The sequence below is a fragment of the Hemibagrus wyckioides genome, linkage group LG24, assembly GCF_019097595.1.
Source record: "Hemibagrus wyckioides isolate EC202008001 linkage group LG24, SWU_Hwy_1.0, whole genome shotgun sequence".
Classification (NCBI taxonomy): domain Eukaryota; kingdom Metazoa; phylum Chordata; class Actinopteri; order Siluriformes; family Bagridae; genus Hemibagrus; species Hemibagrus wyckioides.
In genome coordinates, this window is record NC_080733.1 from 5107456 (window position 1) to 5122694 (window position 15239).

Consider the following 15239-nt stretch of genomic DNA (forward strand, 5'->3'; position numbering starts at 1 on the left):
TACACAGCGATTAAAACATCTGTGCAGCAACATATTAAATTCATAAGAAAATCTGATGCTTCATGTTCATATTCGGGGTTACTGATAATGAATGAACTATTAAGACTATAACACATAATGTTGCGTCAATACTGTTTCTGCGATGATGAGGGGCTCATGTCATTATATGATAATGAAAATCGTTGCTATTATCATTATTATTATTTTCATTCCTTCATTAACATCATTCCACTACATTCTGTTCTCGCTCTGTGATAGTAATATATGCTATATTCTTCAATTCAATAACACTGAATCGTATGGCAATTTATTTTAACAATCAATATTGTCCCAAAGTAATTTTACAGGAATATGATAATTGAACAATTAAAATTAAACATTTATATTTATCCTAATGAGCAAGACAGAGGTGATGATAGTGAGAAAAAACTCCCTGAGACGATATGAGGAAGGAACCTTAAGAGGGACCAGATTCAAAAGGGATCCATCCTGACACCAGAGAGTGTGTTTATAATCATTTCTATAACTGTACACTATACACCGATCAGGCATAACATTATGACTAGTGGAAGGTGAAATAAGTAACACTGATGATCTCCTCATCATGGCACCTGTTACTGGGTGGGATATATTAGAGGCAGCAAGTGAACATTTTGTCCTCAAAGTTGATGTTAGAAGCAGGAAAAATGGACAAGTGTAAGGATTTGAGTGAGTTTGATGAAGGGCCAAATTGTGATGGCTAGACGACTGAATCAGAGCATCTCCAAAACTGCAGCTCTTGTGGGGTGTTCCCGGTCTGCAGTGGTCAGTATCTATCAAAAGTGGCCCACGGAAGGAACAGTGGTGAACCGGTGACAGGGTCATGGGCGGCCAAGGCTCATTGATGCACGTGGAGAATGAACGCTGGCCCGTGTGATCCGATCCAACAGACGAGCTACTGTTGTTAATGCTGGTTCTGATGGAAAGGTGTCAGAATACACAGTGTATCACAGTTTGTTACGTATGGGGCTGCATAGCTGCAGAAGAGTCAGGGGTGCTTAGGTGGTCATAATGTTATGCCTGGTCAGTGTATAGTCAAGTGCAGTTGTGTAATCAGGAGCACTTGAGCAATGTATGAGTCTGAGCACCAACGCAATTCATTATAGTTTTAAAATAAATTCCTTTCTGCTGAAGCTAGCTTATGAAATACTTTACTTGAGTAAAGTCTCAAGATCTGCAGAATGTCTGTTATACCTCTGAGTATTACAGCTTCACTACAGTATTATACTGCATGCAGTAATAACCTATGTTGCTTTTATAACTTGCACATGAAACTATTTATTGCACATCTCTTCATTACGTGCAATATTCTATTGTTTCTATTATATACATAAATCTCTATTCATGTAACAGCTGGAGATGCAAACCTAATTTCTCCCTACTATCTCACCACAACCCCCCTTTCCTACCATTAAACAGAGCCGCGTGTGTGTGTGTGTGATGCTAATATGAATACACAACATGACTGACATCAGTGTAGAAGTGTATACATTAGAAAGTACATTTATGTAGTAGGTTCACCTGATGAAAGGTCCCAAGAGTGCACAGCTTTTTTTCCTGAGCACGATTAGTCATAAATATGCAACATTCACGCTAAATACAGTGTACAAGTAATGCAGCACTATATAAATGCATACAAATTTACTCTGTTATGATGACAACAGCTACTAATGTGTTTTGGAAAAGAAACCCTATTGCCCCGATGCAGTGAGTTCATGACACAGTGTTCTTTTTCCAAGACTTTGACAGCTGGAACATTCCAGATGTGGTGGGTGGTGGCATCTCAGGGCCATGACAGCTCCAGAAACACTCCTCCTCTCATGATGTTTCCTCTGTAGTGTGTTTGCCAAACAACACCAGAGGTTTAGAAGCTTGTGCTCAGTGCAGCTAGAAGAACAGCACAAAGAGCAGGAACGCTTGCTCTTTCATAAATTCCTCTTCTGAAGCTCAGTGTACTTGTAGAAATGGTGATGCTTGACCTGGACATCAGAGGAGAGCTCTGTATAATGACACAGTGTAATGATGGACTCCCGGAGCGACGAATTAATTACAATATTACGTAACTTGTTTGACTTTCTGACACTCACAGTATGTGGGTTGTCTCATCACAGCCTATTGACCCGTTTTATTTCCACCGCGGTGCCGTGTTGGGGTAATCCATAGCAGGCGGCGTAATGTACACACAGAGTAACTGCACCACTTCAACTCTGTGTTTACACACACTGTCAGGAAGAAGCTCTGCTTCATGCTCCAGCTCCGAAAAGACACATTTTCATGCTTCCAGTTTCCCATAAGAGTCAGTCGGTGGACAGAATACTGTGGAGAGAAGAAATTTTGATGACCAGGGTGGCTGTCAAACATATCTGTTGTAACAGGAACCTTGTTTTTACAGTCTCACTGGATTAGCGCTTGGCCTGGAGGTAAGAGCCAGCACGAGTGAGTTTCCAGTGAGTTTATGTAAAACGTATCAGGTTATATAAGCTATAAAACATGTCCAGGCATACTGTTACTGTGGTGCGATGTGGCCTGATATGAAACGATTAAACTGTTGATTATTTTCCAATAAAAGCACATCCTGAAGTGTTTAATTCATCTCAATCCAATGCCTGTGCTAACGTTTATTTTTGTGTATTAAAGAAGCCCATATCGTCCATTTAATCTGCGATTGTTATGAACCCTGAGTTCAACACTTTTAGAGGACAGAAGCAGAGCAAACTGTGTTCATATTCAGGTCTCTGCACAGCCACAGCCTTTTTGTCACTCCCTCAACGTTTGACATTTGCAGAGGAAATGACAAGACAGGAGCTATCAGCCAGATAATAGGCTCTTTGTTGAGCCAGGAAACATTGCAGCTAACTATCACATCACAGGTTAGGCTTGTGAGGAGATGGGCTTAGCCAAGCGCAGCACACCACATCACATCACACCACGCCATGCCACACCACGCTATCAGCATCACCTGTGGAATTGGACAGGCTCTCCTCTGAGATAATGGATAGGAGGCAAGGTAGAGAGCGAGTGAGTGTGGGTGTGTACCCAAGCCTACAAATGCATGCAGGTTCTCTAAATGATGAGAAACATGTTTCTTCCTAGAGCACCATTTCAGCAGCAGCAGCAGCAGCAGATGGAGGCCTCCGAAACAGATCACTGGCTTATTTGACTTTCTAAGTCAAACTGTCAAAAAACATTCCAGCTTCTAAAAGTGATCTGCATACCCCTGCTGCCTCTGCATATCGTAATCTCCAGCCCTGCAGATACAGAACAGTTGGGCATCTACCTTAATGGATGCTGAGCTTCAGTGGTATTGTGGTTAGCCTGCTGCTCTCCAGATGCAATACTACACACTCTAAACTCATCAATCACTTTTGATCGAGGCAACAGAGCTGGAAGCAGGATTACTAAAAAGATGAATAAATAAATCCAATGCACTTGGGAGAGGCCGGTACATGTCACCACCTCTACCACATTCGGTTCATTGGGTTGCCAGCATTGATCTGGACAAGCCTGAAATCAGGGGCAGAGTTACTGTGAAATTTCACACCATGCTCTAAAGTGCTTTGCTATTACCACAGTTGGTAGCATTATATTCTGTACAACAATGGAGAACGATTAAAAATCAATAGTTCCACTGATGGATTGGCCTTTTTTGTGGAAAAGTGCACTGCTGTAAAAAGAGTTGATTGAACATCACAGTGGTCATCTAGCTGCAGGGAACAGGGAGATGGTTCCACCCCTCTCTCTCATAGATCTGCTTGGCAGGAGAAAGAAACGCTGTTTCAGGGTTTTATTATTTTTTGCTTCATGTCATCATTTCTTGTATATTAACACAAATTTTGTATTATTATACAAAACAACATAGAAGTTAAAATGTAGCCACCAAGATACCTAGCGCTGGCTAGGGCAACAGGATGGTGTATCTGTCCTTGTCTCTGTACTAGAGGTGCATCCTGATGGCAAGAGCTAGACGTCCTGCTGAGCTCAACGAGAACACAAGCAAAGCTGTGGAGAGGGCATCTGTTTAGATACTTCACTGAAGCGGGTCTTTAGGTTGTTCTGCACAACGGGCTTTACCTCACCTGCCTCAGTTCGAGTGGAGCGAGGCATCATGTGCTGCCTTGCACAGGAGGACGTCAGAGAGCAGCTTCCTGCAAACACTCGTACCTGAGCCCCTGCTTTCTGATGCATATTGATTCAATGGCTCAGTCAAGCCCTGTTGAAATATTCTCCCACTTCAGGTTAGGGGAATACTGCTCATTAAAATTCCAAATCATTTCCAACAGCTTTCCAGGGTGTGGGACTTTACAGCATGCCTTTATATCTGCATATTAATCTGCACACAGGGAACGGTTAGGAGCATGTGCTGCATCATTAGAGGCTGAGGAGTTGTGTTGTGGTTGTGCATGCGTTCTCATTTCATTTGATCATTTCTTTTTTCTGAGATACATTTGTCAGATTAAATAATTAGAGCAGGGTGAGGCAAATGGTGCACACAAATGTGCTTTTTTTAGGCAGTTCTCTATTGTCAGTCATTAAAAACAAACATTTTTTTTTTTTTTTTTTGCAATTTCAGGGGAGGAGTAATAAAAAGGCAAGGGAACAAAAAAGCATGAGCAAAATATTCAAATGTGGAAAAATGGAATCACAGCATCCACCCCCTGCTGTGCGAGTTGGCTAGTTATAATAAAGCCTTAGGATTTTTCATTCTAAATGCATGTATGCGGCTTCTTTTTCGCTTGACAGATGGTTGTACAGTATCTCAAGCGTACTGTGCCACCATTCTCTGAAACAAGGCCAATTCTCAGTCAAGATGCAAATTAAAACTGACTGGAGATCATCCAAGCATGGAACACATGCAGTGTTCCTTCAGAAATGGGGCCCTTTAAATGGGTAGGTCTCAACATCAACATTTGTCTTTGTTTCATTCAAAAAGCCTCGATCTGATATGCAGTAGTACAGGTCAGCTTTTTGCTTCCAGCAGTTTCTTTGCCTTGAGCTCTTTCTAACAAAACCGTGGTGCCTTTTGAATATCACTCCTGCTGCTGTTAACCATTATTTATAACCTGGAATAAAAAATTACACCGAAACATACCCTGGCATTACTGGTGTATGTGGTGTGATAGAAACCCTACACAGGTCTACAGTTAATGCTGCTGGCATTGATTTAGTGGAGTATCATTGACTTTCCTCAAAAAAAAAAAAGAGCTTATATTAAAATCTCTCTTCGTCGCCTCAGTATTGCTGGCCTGGTTGATAATTCCATATACTGGACCAACTGTAATTTGTTAAGAGCGGGCTGATGAGAACACAGAGGGAAACAGCATCCTCCCATCTGATAGCTCTAGAAAGCTCCATTTTCTCCCCAGCCTGCCTCCTGCCTCCTCTCACTCCCGTGTACTCCTAGCAATCTCTGTGTAAAGTGCTCTACAGGATTTAAAGGTGGTCATTTTGGAGAGCATAATGGCTCTTGATCAGAAAAACTGCAATCGCATGCTGACATTTCACCTGCTTTAGTACTATGTTCAACAGACGTATTCCTTTGGTGAGGCAGAGCTGAGCTTTTGGGTTTTGTGTGTTTCCTTCCATATGTCAACTATGACAAGCTGGCCTTGCTGTTTTACTATTGTTGCCGATAGTGAAATACGAGGGCGCATGAGGCAAGGCTACATGTTCAGCATTTCAGCCGACGCGCTGGGTTGGGCAGCATGCCACATTAAGCACTCAGTATGCAGCTATTGCCATACAGACGCGATGAAATGAAAGCTGACTGCACTCGTCACTTAACGGGAAACCATGAGGAACCCGATGCCAATTCCCAAATCATTTCAGCGCGTAGAATATTTCACCCAAATTGCTGTTAGAACATATGCTGCTAATAGCTAATGCAAGATCATATACATACACACTGTACATGCATACAGTCATACAGTCATGGTCAACACATCTGTGTGTATCTGGGTAGAGCTGAATAAAATGCCCTTCTACAAGGGAATGCTGAGGAATAAATTGGAAGCGCTTGACTGCAGATTTCATTATGAAGTCTGCTGATAAGGGCAGTGCTTTGAGGGGTGAATAATGCACACGTACCACGTCAGCCAAATCTGTTATGCTTTATTCCAATCATGTTTTGTGATTCGACAGTGTGAACCATCTGCACTTCCATTTCAAACCAATGCTGTAATCTCCAGGGAAAGAGGGAGAGAAAAATATTACAACTGGTCATTTTGGTTTTCTGAGACATTGGAGCATTTTTCACGCAGCTGCTACAGTGTCCTGTGTGTGTCTTTGTCTTTCCTGAATGGAAGCCCTGAGACTCAGTGATGGCCCGAACGAGGAGGTAGGGCACTAATGTATCTACATGGCAGGGTATTGGAACAACAATGTAAACGACCCTCCGGAGAGGAGACGGCAAGCGCCACACACATTCTGTCTTCGCTTTTGCGCTCTGCCATCCACCCATCCACCCATCCACCAGCAAACTCCTCCACACACTCTCATCGAGCTTCATTGCCCACAATTGCCTTAATGACAGACAGTAACTGCAATTCCCTCAAGTGAGGTTACGATTTGAACACAGCCCTCCCTGAGGCTTTTTGTCCTGTGGTGAGCACTGCAGTTGGAAGACGGTGGTCAGAGACATCCATCTGGTGGTGTCGACTTTTTTGCATCCCCATCAATTTTGGCTCCTGCAGGAGACTGGTGGGTGGGCAGGCAGAGAGATATCAGCCCTGGGCCCCACAGAGGCCTTCTAGTCCTTAGAAGAGCTCAGCCGCTCACACACTGTCAGCAATATATATCAGATGAAGAAGCCTTGAATTGAGAGAGGGAAAAAGAAAGAAGGATATGAAGGAAGAAAGGGAAGAGAATTCCAACACAGCTTCAAAAGTTTCAAAAGGATGAAGGAAACTCTGCTGTTTTTATACCATCTTCCTAATTTTAATTGCAATGAAACAATGCTTTCACGCAGCTAATATCCAAAAGTAATCTCTATCCAGCCAACGTTCTGCGTTTCAAGCACTACAGTGCACGGTCAATAAATACAGCCAAGTCATCCCTCAGTCTAAAATATGTGTTGTGACAGAAACTCCCCACTTCCACATGGAGGCCATTTCATGAATGGCTAGTCATGATGAAACACAAAATGGTCTAAAATGTATGGAGCAGAAATGCACAGAAGGAAATCATCCGTTTAGGTGACGAGTGAGTCAGATGGTGTCCGTTCTGAGAGCTTGGTGTGACTCAGACCACAGGATACTGTCTTCAAACCCCAGTTTCTACACAGAGCACACTTTAATTGTCCTCTGCCTCAATTCACTAAATGAGCTTTCCAGCTAAATGACTCCTGAATTATTTAATGTCCCAGTGGGCACATTGCTTGAAAAAATGCTGGCAAGATGTCTTCTTCTGACATCATTTGGTGGTCAGATAGTGGTTGAATTGCGTAGGGGTTTTTTTAAAGATGCCTTTTCTATGATATATGGTTTCCAAGCTAATTTTATGAAACTTCAACTTCATATGATCTTTACTTACTATGCTGCAGAAGCCATTACAGCATTTTTCATCCGAAACACCTACACACAAATGCTGTAATTCATCTCTAATAAACTTAAAAGTAGATTTCTCCGCATCTAATCTGATCCTACTGACAAATTACAATTCAATATCACAATTGAAGAGCAAGAAAATACACACAAAGACACAAATGTAAATGAAATATTTCACCCTTTACTTAATACCTGTGCTCTGTGACAGATATTCACAAATGTTTCATTTATTGCAAGACATACTTCAAGTGGCGTGAGTCATAGAATAATAACCTTTAGAAAAGATTGTGGCGCAGAAAAACAAAGAAAGGTAGAAAAAAAGATCAGAAACTCAGGTCTGAAAAGAAGAAGAAATATGACTGTCTTGTCACACACTGACATATGGAAGGTAACAAATGAAAGGAAAATCCAACCTAAGGTGTCTGAATAAGGTGGATGCACCGCTGCATAGATCCTCCAAGTCTCTGGACATGAACTAGAGCACCAGTTGGTTGGTGTTTTGAAGCTGATGAGTCCCAAATCTCATAGAAGTGCTCAGTTAAGGTGAATATGGTGAATGTTAAGACCATGGCGCATGACCTAAACCATTTTCATACTGTGACTGTGGGCGGAGTCATCCTGGAAGACACCACACCCATCAGAATAAAAAAAATGGGATAAAAGTGATGAGAATATGAGATCCTGTAGACACATCTGCTCTTCCTGACACATCACACTACTGCTAGCGCCATACCGAATACGACAGAATTTACTCACGTCTCACGTTTTTTTTTCTTGAGAAACACAGCCAGGAAAGCAATCTTTGCGACTGAAACCCTTTGTCAAAGCGATTTAGATCTTATTCTCATAAATCCTGATCCAAAATCGAAGCTTGCTCAGCATTTTAAACCTGCGCCAAGGCCTGATGAAGGGCCAAATGAAGCCATTTTTGATTTTAAAAGCTTTAATGCTGGTTGGTGTGGCCAAAAAAAAAAAATCCCCACCACATCCAATATTAAACACACAGCCGCAAATAAATTCACGTCACATTTCAGCACTAGATCCGAAACTCGAAACTTTTCAAATTAAAGTCTTTATGATTGAAAAATAGTCCTACTCTTTTTGGTCTTATTTCGATAAATGACACATGATACAGAGTAAAAGTAGGTTTTGTAAAAAGCCTCAGCTGAGCCAGCTTTACTCCGGTCCATGTAGTGTACAGGATCATGGTGTTACTTTGGTCTTCTGGTGAGATTAATTGGTTTCTATAAACAAAGAGAGCAGTTTTGCTTTCAGATTGCTGTTTTCCTCTGTAATATACGAGTATAAATATGTACTTCCCCCCCTGAGCAAACTCATCTTTTTCGGCTGCTGTCATTTCCACGCTCTGTGGATCACATTACTGAACCAGAGCTGGGTTTTTTTTTTTTTTTTCCCCCCTGTAGCTTCTCTGTTCTTGCAGTTCTTAAGTGATAATTTAGAGCTGAAACACGCAAATGTTCATCTCACCTGCAAGTGTAATATGGGATTTTTTTTTGTTTTTTACTTGCTTGTGCTTTTAAAATGGAAAGAGGAAACAAGTAGAAAAGAGGAAGGATAAATCTCAGTGGAATATGTTTATACCAGTCTCTGTGTTTGTTAGATTAAACACTGTTTCCACTCAGTGCCATTTCAATCTTTTCATGTTTGTAGATATGAATGATGGCCAATCTTTACTAAATTACTTACCCGAAATTAAACACGGGACTGTGATGGAGCTTGAAGCTTAATGAAGGATATTTTTCAGCTTTGGATGTTTTTAAAAAATGATATTCAAATGATTTTAAGGAAAAACACTGAACCGTTCTGGAAAGAAAACCTTTATAAGAAATATTATTCAGCTATTAGTCTGCTAGTTCTAGGTGCTATAGCTGTAACAGAATAAAGTCTCTGTTTTTTTTTTTTGTTTTTTTTATCCATGAGAGGGAGGAGTGGAAATGCAATTGTTTTTATAATCAGGCTGAAAATCACGAGACAGGAAAAAAAAAAAGCGTGAATCAGCAAAATGTTGCTGTATTAGTGGTTCAGCTTGCGCAAGCCCTGTGGAACCTTACGGGAAGTCGTTTTTACACCAGTTTGAATTGTTTTTATTCAGAGTTTACTCTCATTTTTCTCCTCACTGAATGATGCCGAATGCCACCTTCTTGCCTACATGATGGCGGATGTGGTTGCTTAGTGGTGTTGAGGTGCTTGGTGTCTGATCAGAAGGTTGAGAGTTTGAATCCCAGGTCTACCAAGCTGCCACTGCTGGACCCTTGAGCAAGGTCCTTAACACTCAGTTGTAGAAAGAAATAGAAATAGCCCTTGTTTGTCACATATACATTACAGCACAGTGAAAATCTTTCTTCGCATATCCCATCCTTGGAGGTTAGGGTCAGAGCGCAGGGTCAGCCATGATACAGCACCCCTGGAGCAAAGAGGATTAAGAGATGTGCTCAAGGGCCCAAAAGTGGCAACTTGGTGGTGCTCGAACCCCTGATCTTCTGGTCAATGACCCAGAGCCTTAACCACTTGCGCCCCATTTGTATAAAATGAGATGTTCTGGATAAGGGCACCTGACCTGCACACCTACATGTGCATAAACATCCCATTCCACATGGAGTCCCTACTTCCTGTTATAATAATCTCCATTCTTCATTTCCAGGAAGGTTTTCTACACGAGGTTGGACTGTGGCTGTGGGGATTCACAGGGATACACAACAAAAATAAAGTGACTGAAGACCAGAGTCATTTTCATGATGTTTATTGATGGACTACAAAATTCTGAATTCTAAAAGAACTGGAAAGAACACTGATTAAAGTTGTTGTTTTGTTGTTTCAGTTAAAAAAAAAAAAAAAAAGAAGAAAAAATTCTGTGAAGTTTCACACACAAGTCAACAGTAATCTTTAGTGACTGGATCGTAAATTTTCAAAAGTGTATGCTTTTATATATTTTTACAGGATTAAATGTGTGTACAAATATGTCCCCCTCTCATAAGGACAATTTACAAAAACTTTGATGCTTTTACACTTTCTCAAAAAAAAAAAAAATCCATCATTTTAAAACTATAGCCCCCCCGCCCCCCGTGTGTAACAGGACTTTACCGACGCTGACGGACCAGCAGACCAAGACCAGTGAAGGACCAGCCTCCAGTCCACACGCTTACTCTCTCTAACAATCTTTATCCCTTGCTAGCAGCTACCTCAGAGAAACCACATTCAGCAGTATTGCACATTAAAAGCATGGAGGACGATTGTTCTGAGAGGGGGAAACGCGAATAGCAAAAAAACCCTGACGAGATTAGAGAGACGAAATGCGAAAAGGCTGTCAGAATCATGCAAAACAGCAAGACCTGTAGAGATCTGTCTCTGCTATACAAGAGCTTTTTTTTCCCCTCCTAACGAGCCAGTTAATCCATTATAAAGAGACGGTCGTATATACACGACCCTGAACACAGAGCAGAGGACACTTAGCGACTAGCTCACCCTACATAACGTCTACCAGCAGAGGCCACTGTCTCTTTTTAAGGACCCGAGCGTGGGCCAAAAGGGAAGGACATCTCACACTGTGTTACACTCACAGCAAGCGGAATAGGGAGGTGAATGCTCTGCTCTAATATTATTCCTAGATGCATAAACTCTGTTTCTACGACATGCAGACAAAATATTCTAAAAAGTGCTTTACAGCTTGACTCAAGCTCCAAGTAAACGTTTGTTTTGAGGGGCACTTAAATTGTACAACTTCCTAACAGACAAATATATCTTACATTAAAAAAAAAACAAAAAAAAAACTAAATAATAAAAATGTATATTTGACCGAGTTTTGGACCATGATTGCGTGCTCAGTGTTATTTCATCCAGATTTCAGGTGACATGAAGATTATTTGGCACCACTTTAGTCGGCTTTGGGTCTGTTACAAATCCTCAAACCAAAAGAATCCGAAAAAACTCTTAAAAAGTCAGAACCTGATACAAAGACAGAATATACAATTTACCTCAAGACCACATATGATGATTAAGATGTTAAGAAATAACCTATTGAATATCAACAAGATATCATCTCTTTAAGAGAGATTGGCCAATGTTATATATAAGAAACACAAGAAGAAGAAAAAAAAAAAAGAAGAAGAATAAGACAATATAGTCTCTCTCTACAATATGTAATAGTGTCAACATATTACTACAACAGAAAATACTCCTGAAATACTGAGTAGGCCTAAATTGTGCTGGGTTTCAGAAATCCCAGATGTTTCTAGTGTCCATTCTCTCTCTTCTCTCTCTAAAAGCAAAATGGAAGCTGATGGAAGAAACTGTGAATTGGATTTTGTGTGTTCTGGTCAGAAGTGGCAGTAAAACAAAACCGGCCATGAGAAAGGCTATCCCGAATCTTTCCTCCTATTGAGGATAGCCACGTGTAGAGAAGTGGGTGGTTTATCGCTATCCTCAAAGCGCTTTCAGCTGCCCTATGACACTCTGAGTAAGTGGCAGCTTGAATAGATATAGTAATTGACCACACCCTCTCATTAGAGTGGAGATTCCGGAAAACGGCTACGATAACCAAATGGGCGTTTAAAAAAAAAAAAAAAAATCTACGTTGAAAAGTGTTAGGAAAAAAAGCAGGGCAAAAGAAGAGGTAGAAGAAATATGGCAATGAAGAGATTGGAGAGTTTAGGAAGCAAATGTAAAAAATTCGCAAAGAATCCACTTCACCTTGTACACTCACTAAATTTACCCAATAATCACAACTCCTGATTCGCATCCACTGGAGGTGTAAACAATCTTCGGCCGCCGATATCGGCAAACGAATTCGACTACGGCGGAGGCATCGCAATCGAAAGGCCAGACATTCTCACGAGGAACACTTTCCAAAAGACATGCATCATTCTGGACATAAAAACATGTCCAATATTTAGACAATAGACTTACATTCAATCGTTAGACCACGACAGAAGGCACAAATAAAACAAAAATATCTCGTTTTTCTCTTTAAAAAATCGAGTGTTTGCTAGACAAAATCAAATACATTTGATTGGTCTTGATTAGAGGAGCGCAGAATAAACAGCCTGGTTCTTTATTGGCGGACGTCGGAGCCTCTGGTGACGTTCTGGCTCTGTCTTTGGAATACAGGATCAGCAAAATCTAGCTACAAAGAGCAACATTCAATCCCTGTAATTAGGCCAAAAAAAAAAAACCACACAAAATAGTCAGCCTCTGAGGGACTGAGCTTAAAGGGGAATTCTGATTTCTCTAAATGACTGTATAATTCCCTCGATGAGAAGTAAACAGTCATGCTGCATGTTTAGATGAGAAACGGTTCAGGAAGGTTTTTTTGTTTGTTAGAGAAACCAGGAATCCTTCAGTGTTCACAGCAGCGTTATGAGATCTACTAGTGAAACCACTGCATTTTTACACGTATTGCTGTATGCAATAAATTTATTCATGATTCATTTATAGAAATGTTTTTAGTACCATTTTTCATTAAAATCATCATACTTTTTTTTTTTTTTGGCATGACGAAGAGTGAAGATGAAAAAAGGAGGCGTAAGAGATGCAGAGAGAGAACGAGAGAAAGAAAGCGAGGGAGTGAGATGTGCATTTCTCATCAAACCAATCAGAATGACTGTTTACAAACTCAACAAGCTGCAACGGTGAAATTTTATGGGCAAAAACAAAACCTGTTGGACTTTCCCCTGAAAATATTTTAAGCATAGACAAAACAGCCGTGTGCAACAACGAGAGAGAGAGAGAGAGAGAGAGAGGGAAAATACAGAAAAGCAGATATACAGCAGCTTTCATCAGAAGAGCTTCTCCAATCTCTCACACTCTCTGAAGACTCTCTAATGTCACTTTGCTGTGCTGCTCTGCTACTAGTACATTCTAACAAAGTGCTTTTATGCATGAGATGTAATTGCCTCTGGAAAAAGGAGATTGGGTAAAGGATAAGAGGAATGCTTTAAAAAGAAACCAAAACAACACACACACACACACACACACACACACACACACACACAAACAGAAGTTTGCTAAGGGCCTGAAATAGCGGAAGGCTGACCAGGTGGTCACCGCTCCTTACAGCTGGTGGCCGAGAAAGATGCGATATATTCTCCTGTGTGGATGTAGCGAGTTCGCCTGCAGTGGGGATTGTCAAAGAACATTCATCTAACAAGTAACGGGAAGGGTAGAATTAAGTGCTTTCTGTTTCAAAATGCAAAAAACAAAATTGGACGACTGGTCTGAAAACCACCGTGTCCTGTAATAGCATCCTTGATATTTCGTTTGAAATTACACTGCATCATCAATGTAGTGGGTGTCTGAGATTCAGAGTTCTGTAACAATTTCTGAGATCGTCATAATCGAGTTCCTGATTTTCACTTAATTTTCATCTTTGATTCACAGTATAATAAAGCTTTTTTTTTTTCCTCTTTTACCACTTTAAAAAAATTACTTTCACATAAAATCTATTGTACACGAAAATAAAATGTGGGTATATCATGTATATATAGTGTATGTACAACTGTAGTTATCTGTACAAGGGTTTAGAGCACGACAGCGTGTGACTCGTACAGAGAGCCCTTTCTGCCTCGCTGGCTAGAAGACAGGCGTGTATAAATATCCCAATAGATCTTCTGGGCTGGAAAGGTGACTCACTTTCCTGCGAATAAACACTCTGTAGCGCAGGAAGAGTGCCAGTGTCAGAACGGCTACAGCTTTAAGAGTCCAGGTTTGAATCAGCTGTCCAGGTTCATTAGCCGGCTGTCGTCGTGTTAAGTTCCAGCTCGGTTTTTACCGGGAGGTCGCTGGACAGCAGAGTGCTGGTACGGATAGCTTCTCTAGATGGATAGGAGTAGTAAGTGTGACACGTCCTGTCAGCTTAAATCACGTCCAACACAAGCCGGGCCCACGGAGCTGGTTGGTATAGCAGCCCTCTATCTCCAGCACATTGGGGTCCACTCCAGCGAGTTGTGTTGCATCAGTTCCCATTCTGATGCTGACAGCTAGAGACAGAAGAGCTCAGCTGACCTTAAAAGACATGCACACTCATTTCTGGTGCGTGATTTGTTCTCCGTGCTTATGTCGTTATATCAGAGCCGGAAGGGTCTGCCCCATGTTAACAGGTTAGACAACACAGCTCCACATTTGCCTTCTCCACATACGCATCCTTTAACAGACTGTATACTGCGGTCATGATCATGCTTACAATCAGTCTCGGTCCTCATATCGTGTCATTCAGTGAAGACGAACGATGGTCTCGTTCGGGAACGTCACCGTGATTTCGGAAAGGCTCCAACGTTGATCTAGCTCTCTCTGGTCATCTTCTACAAAGATCTGAGCTCGTTCCTGCGGTGTAGCCGGCTGATAAGAGCACTCCTCAGCAGATGACAGGAACACCGTCAGTGTTGAAAATCATACCAGTAGTGGGTTCATAAGTGCCAGCTAGGTAGTAGAGGTCCTCACTGTCCTGGTACTTCTTAGTTTTAATCATCTGTTCATACTGCTCCAGACTAACCACCAAGCACTTGTGAGAGATGGTCTGGACATCGTTCTCGTCGACGTGAGAGGACTGGTACAGAGCTCGCTGCACAGAGGAACACATTTTTACTCTTTACACAAAGAACTACATTATTTTTGGGGGGATATGGTGTTATGTTACTGAATAAATAC

The 15239-nt window shown here is 41.3% G+C and overlaps 1 protein-coding gene across 5 annotated transcripts in view; it reads right to left on the bottom strand.

Annotated features, from left to right (window-relative positions):
• Positions 1–10325: 10325 nt before the first annotated feature.
• The window catches only part of tnrc18 (trinucleotide repeat containing 18), a 58865-nt gene continuing 53951 nt past the window's right edge, over positions 10326–15239 (bottom strand). For all 5 annotated transcript variants that reach the window (XM_058378424.1, XM_058378425.1, XM_058378427.1 and 2 more), the window contains one exon: positions 10326–15153. In XM_058378424.1, coding sequence (XP_058234407.1) covers positions 14947–15153 — 207 coding nt within the window. In that variant the 3' untranslated portion in view covers positions 10326–14946. The remainder of the gene's footprint in view (positions 15154–15239) is intronic.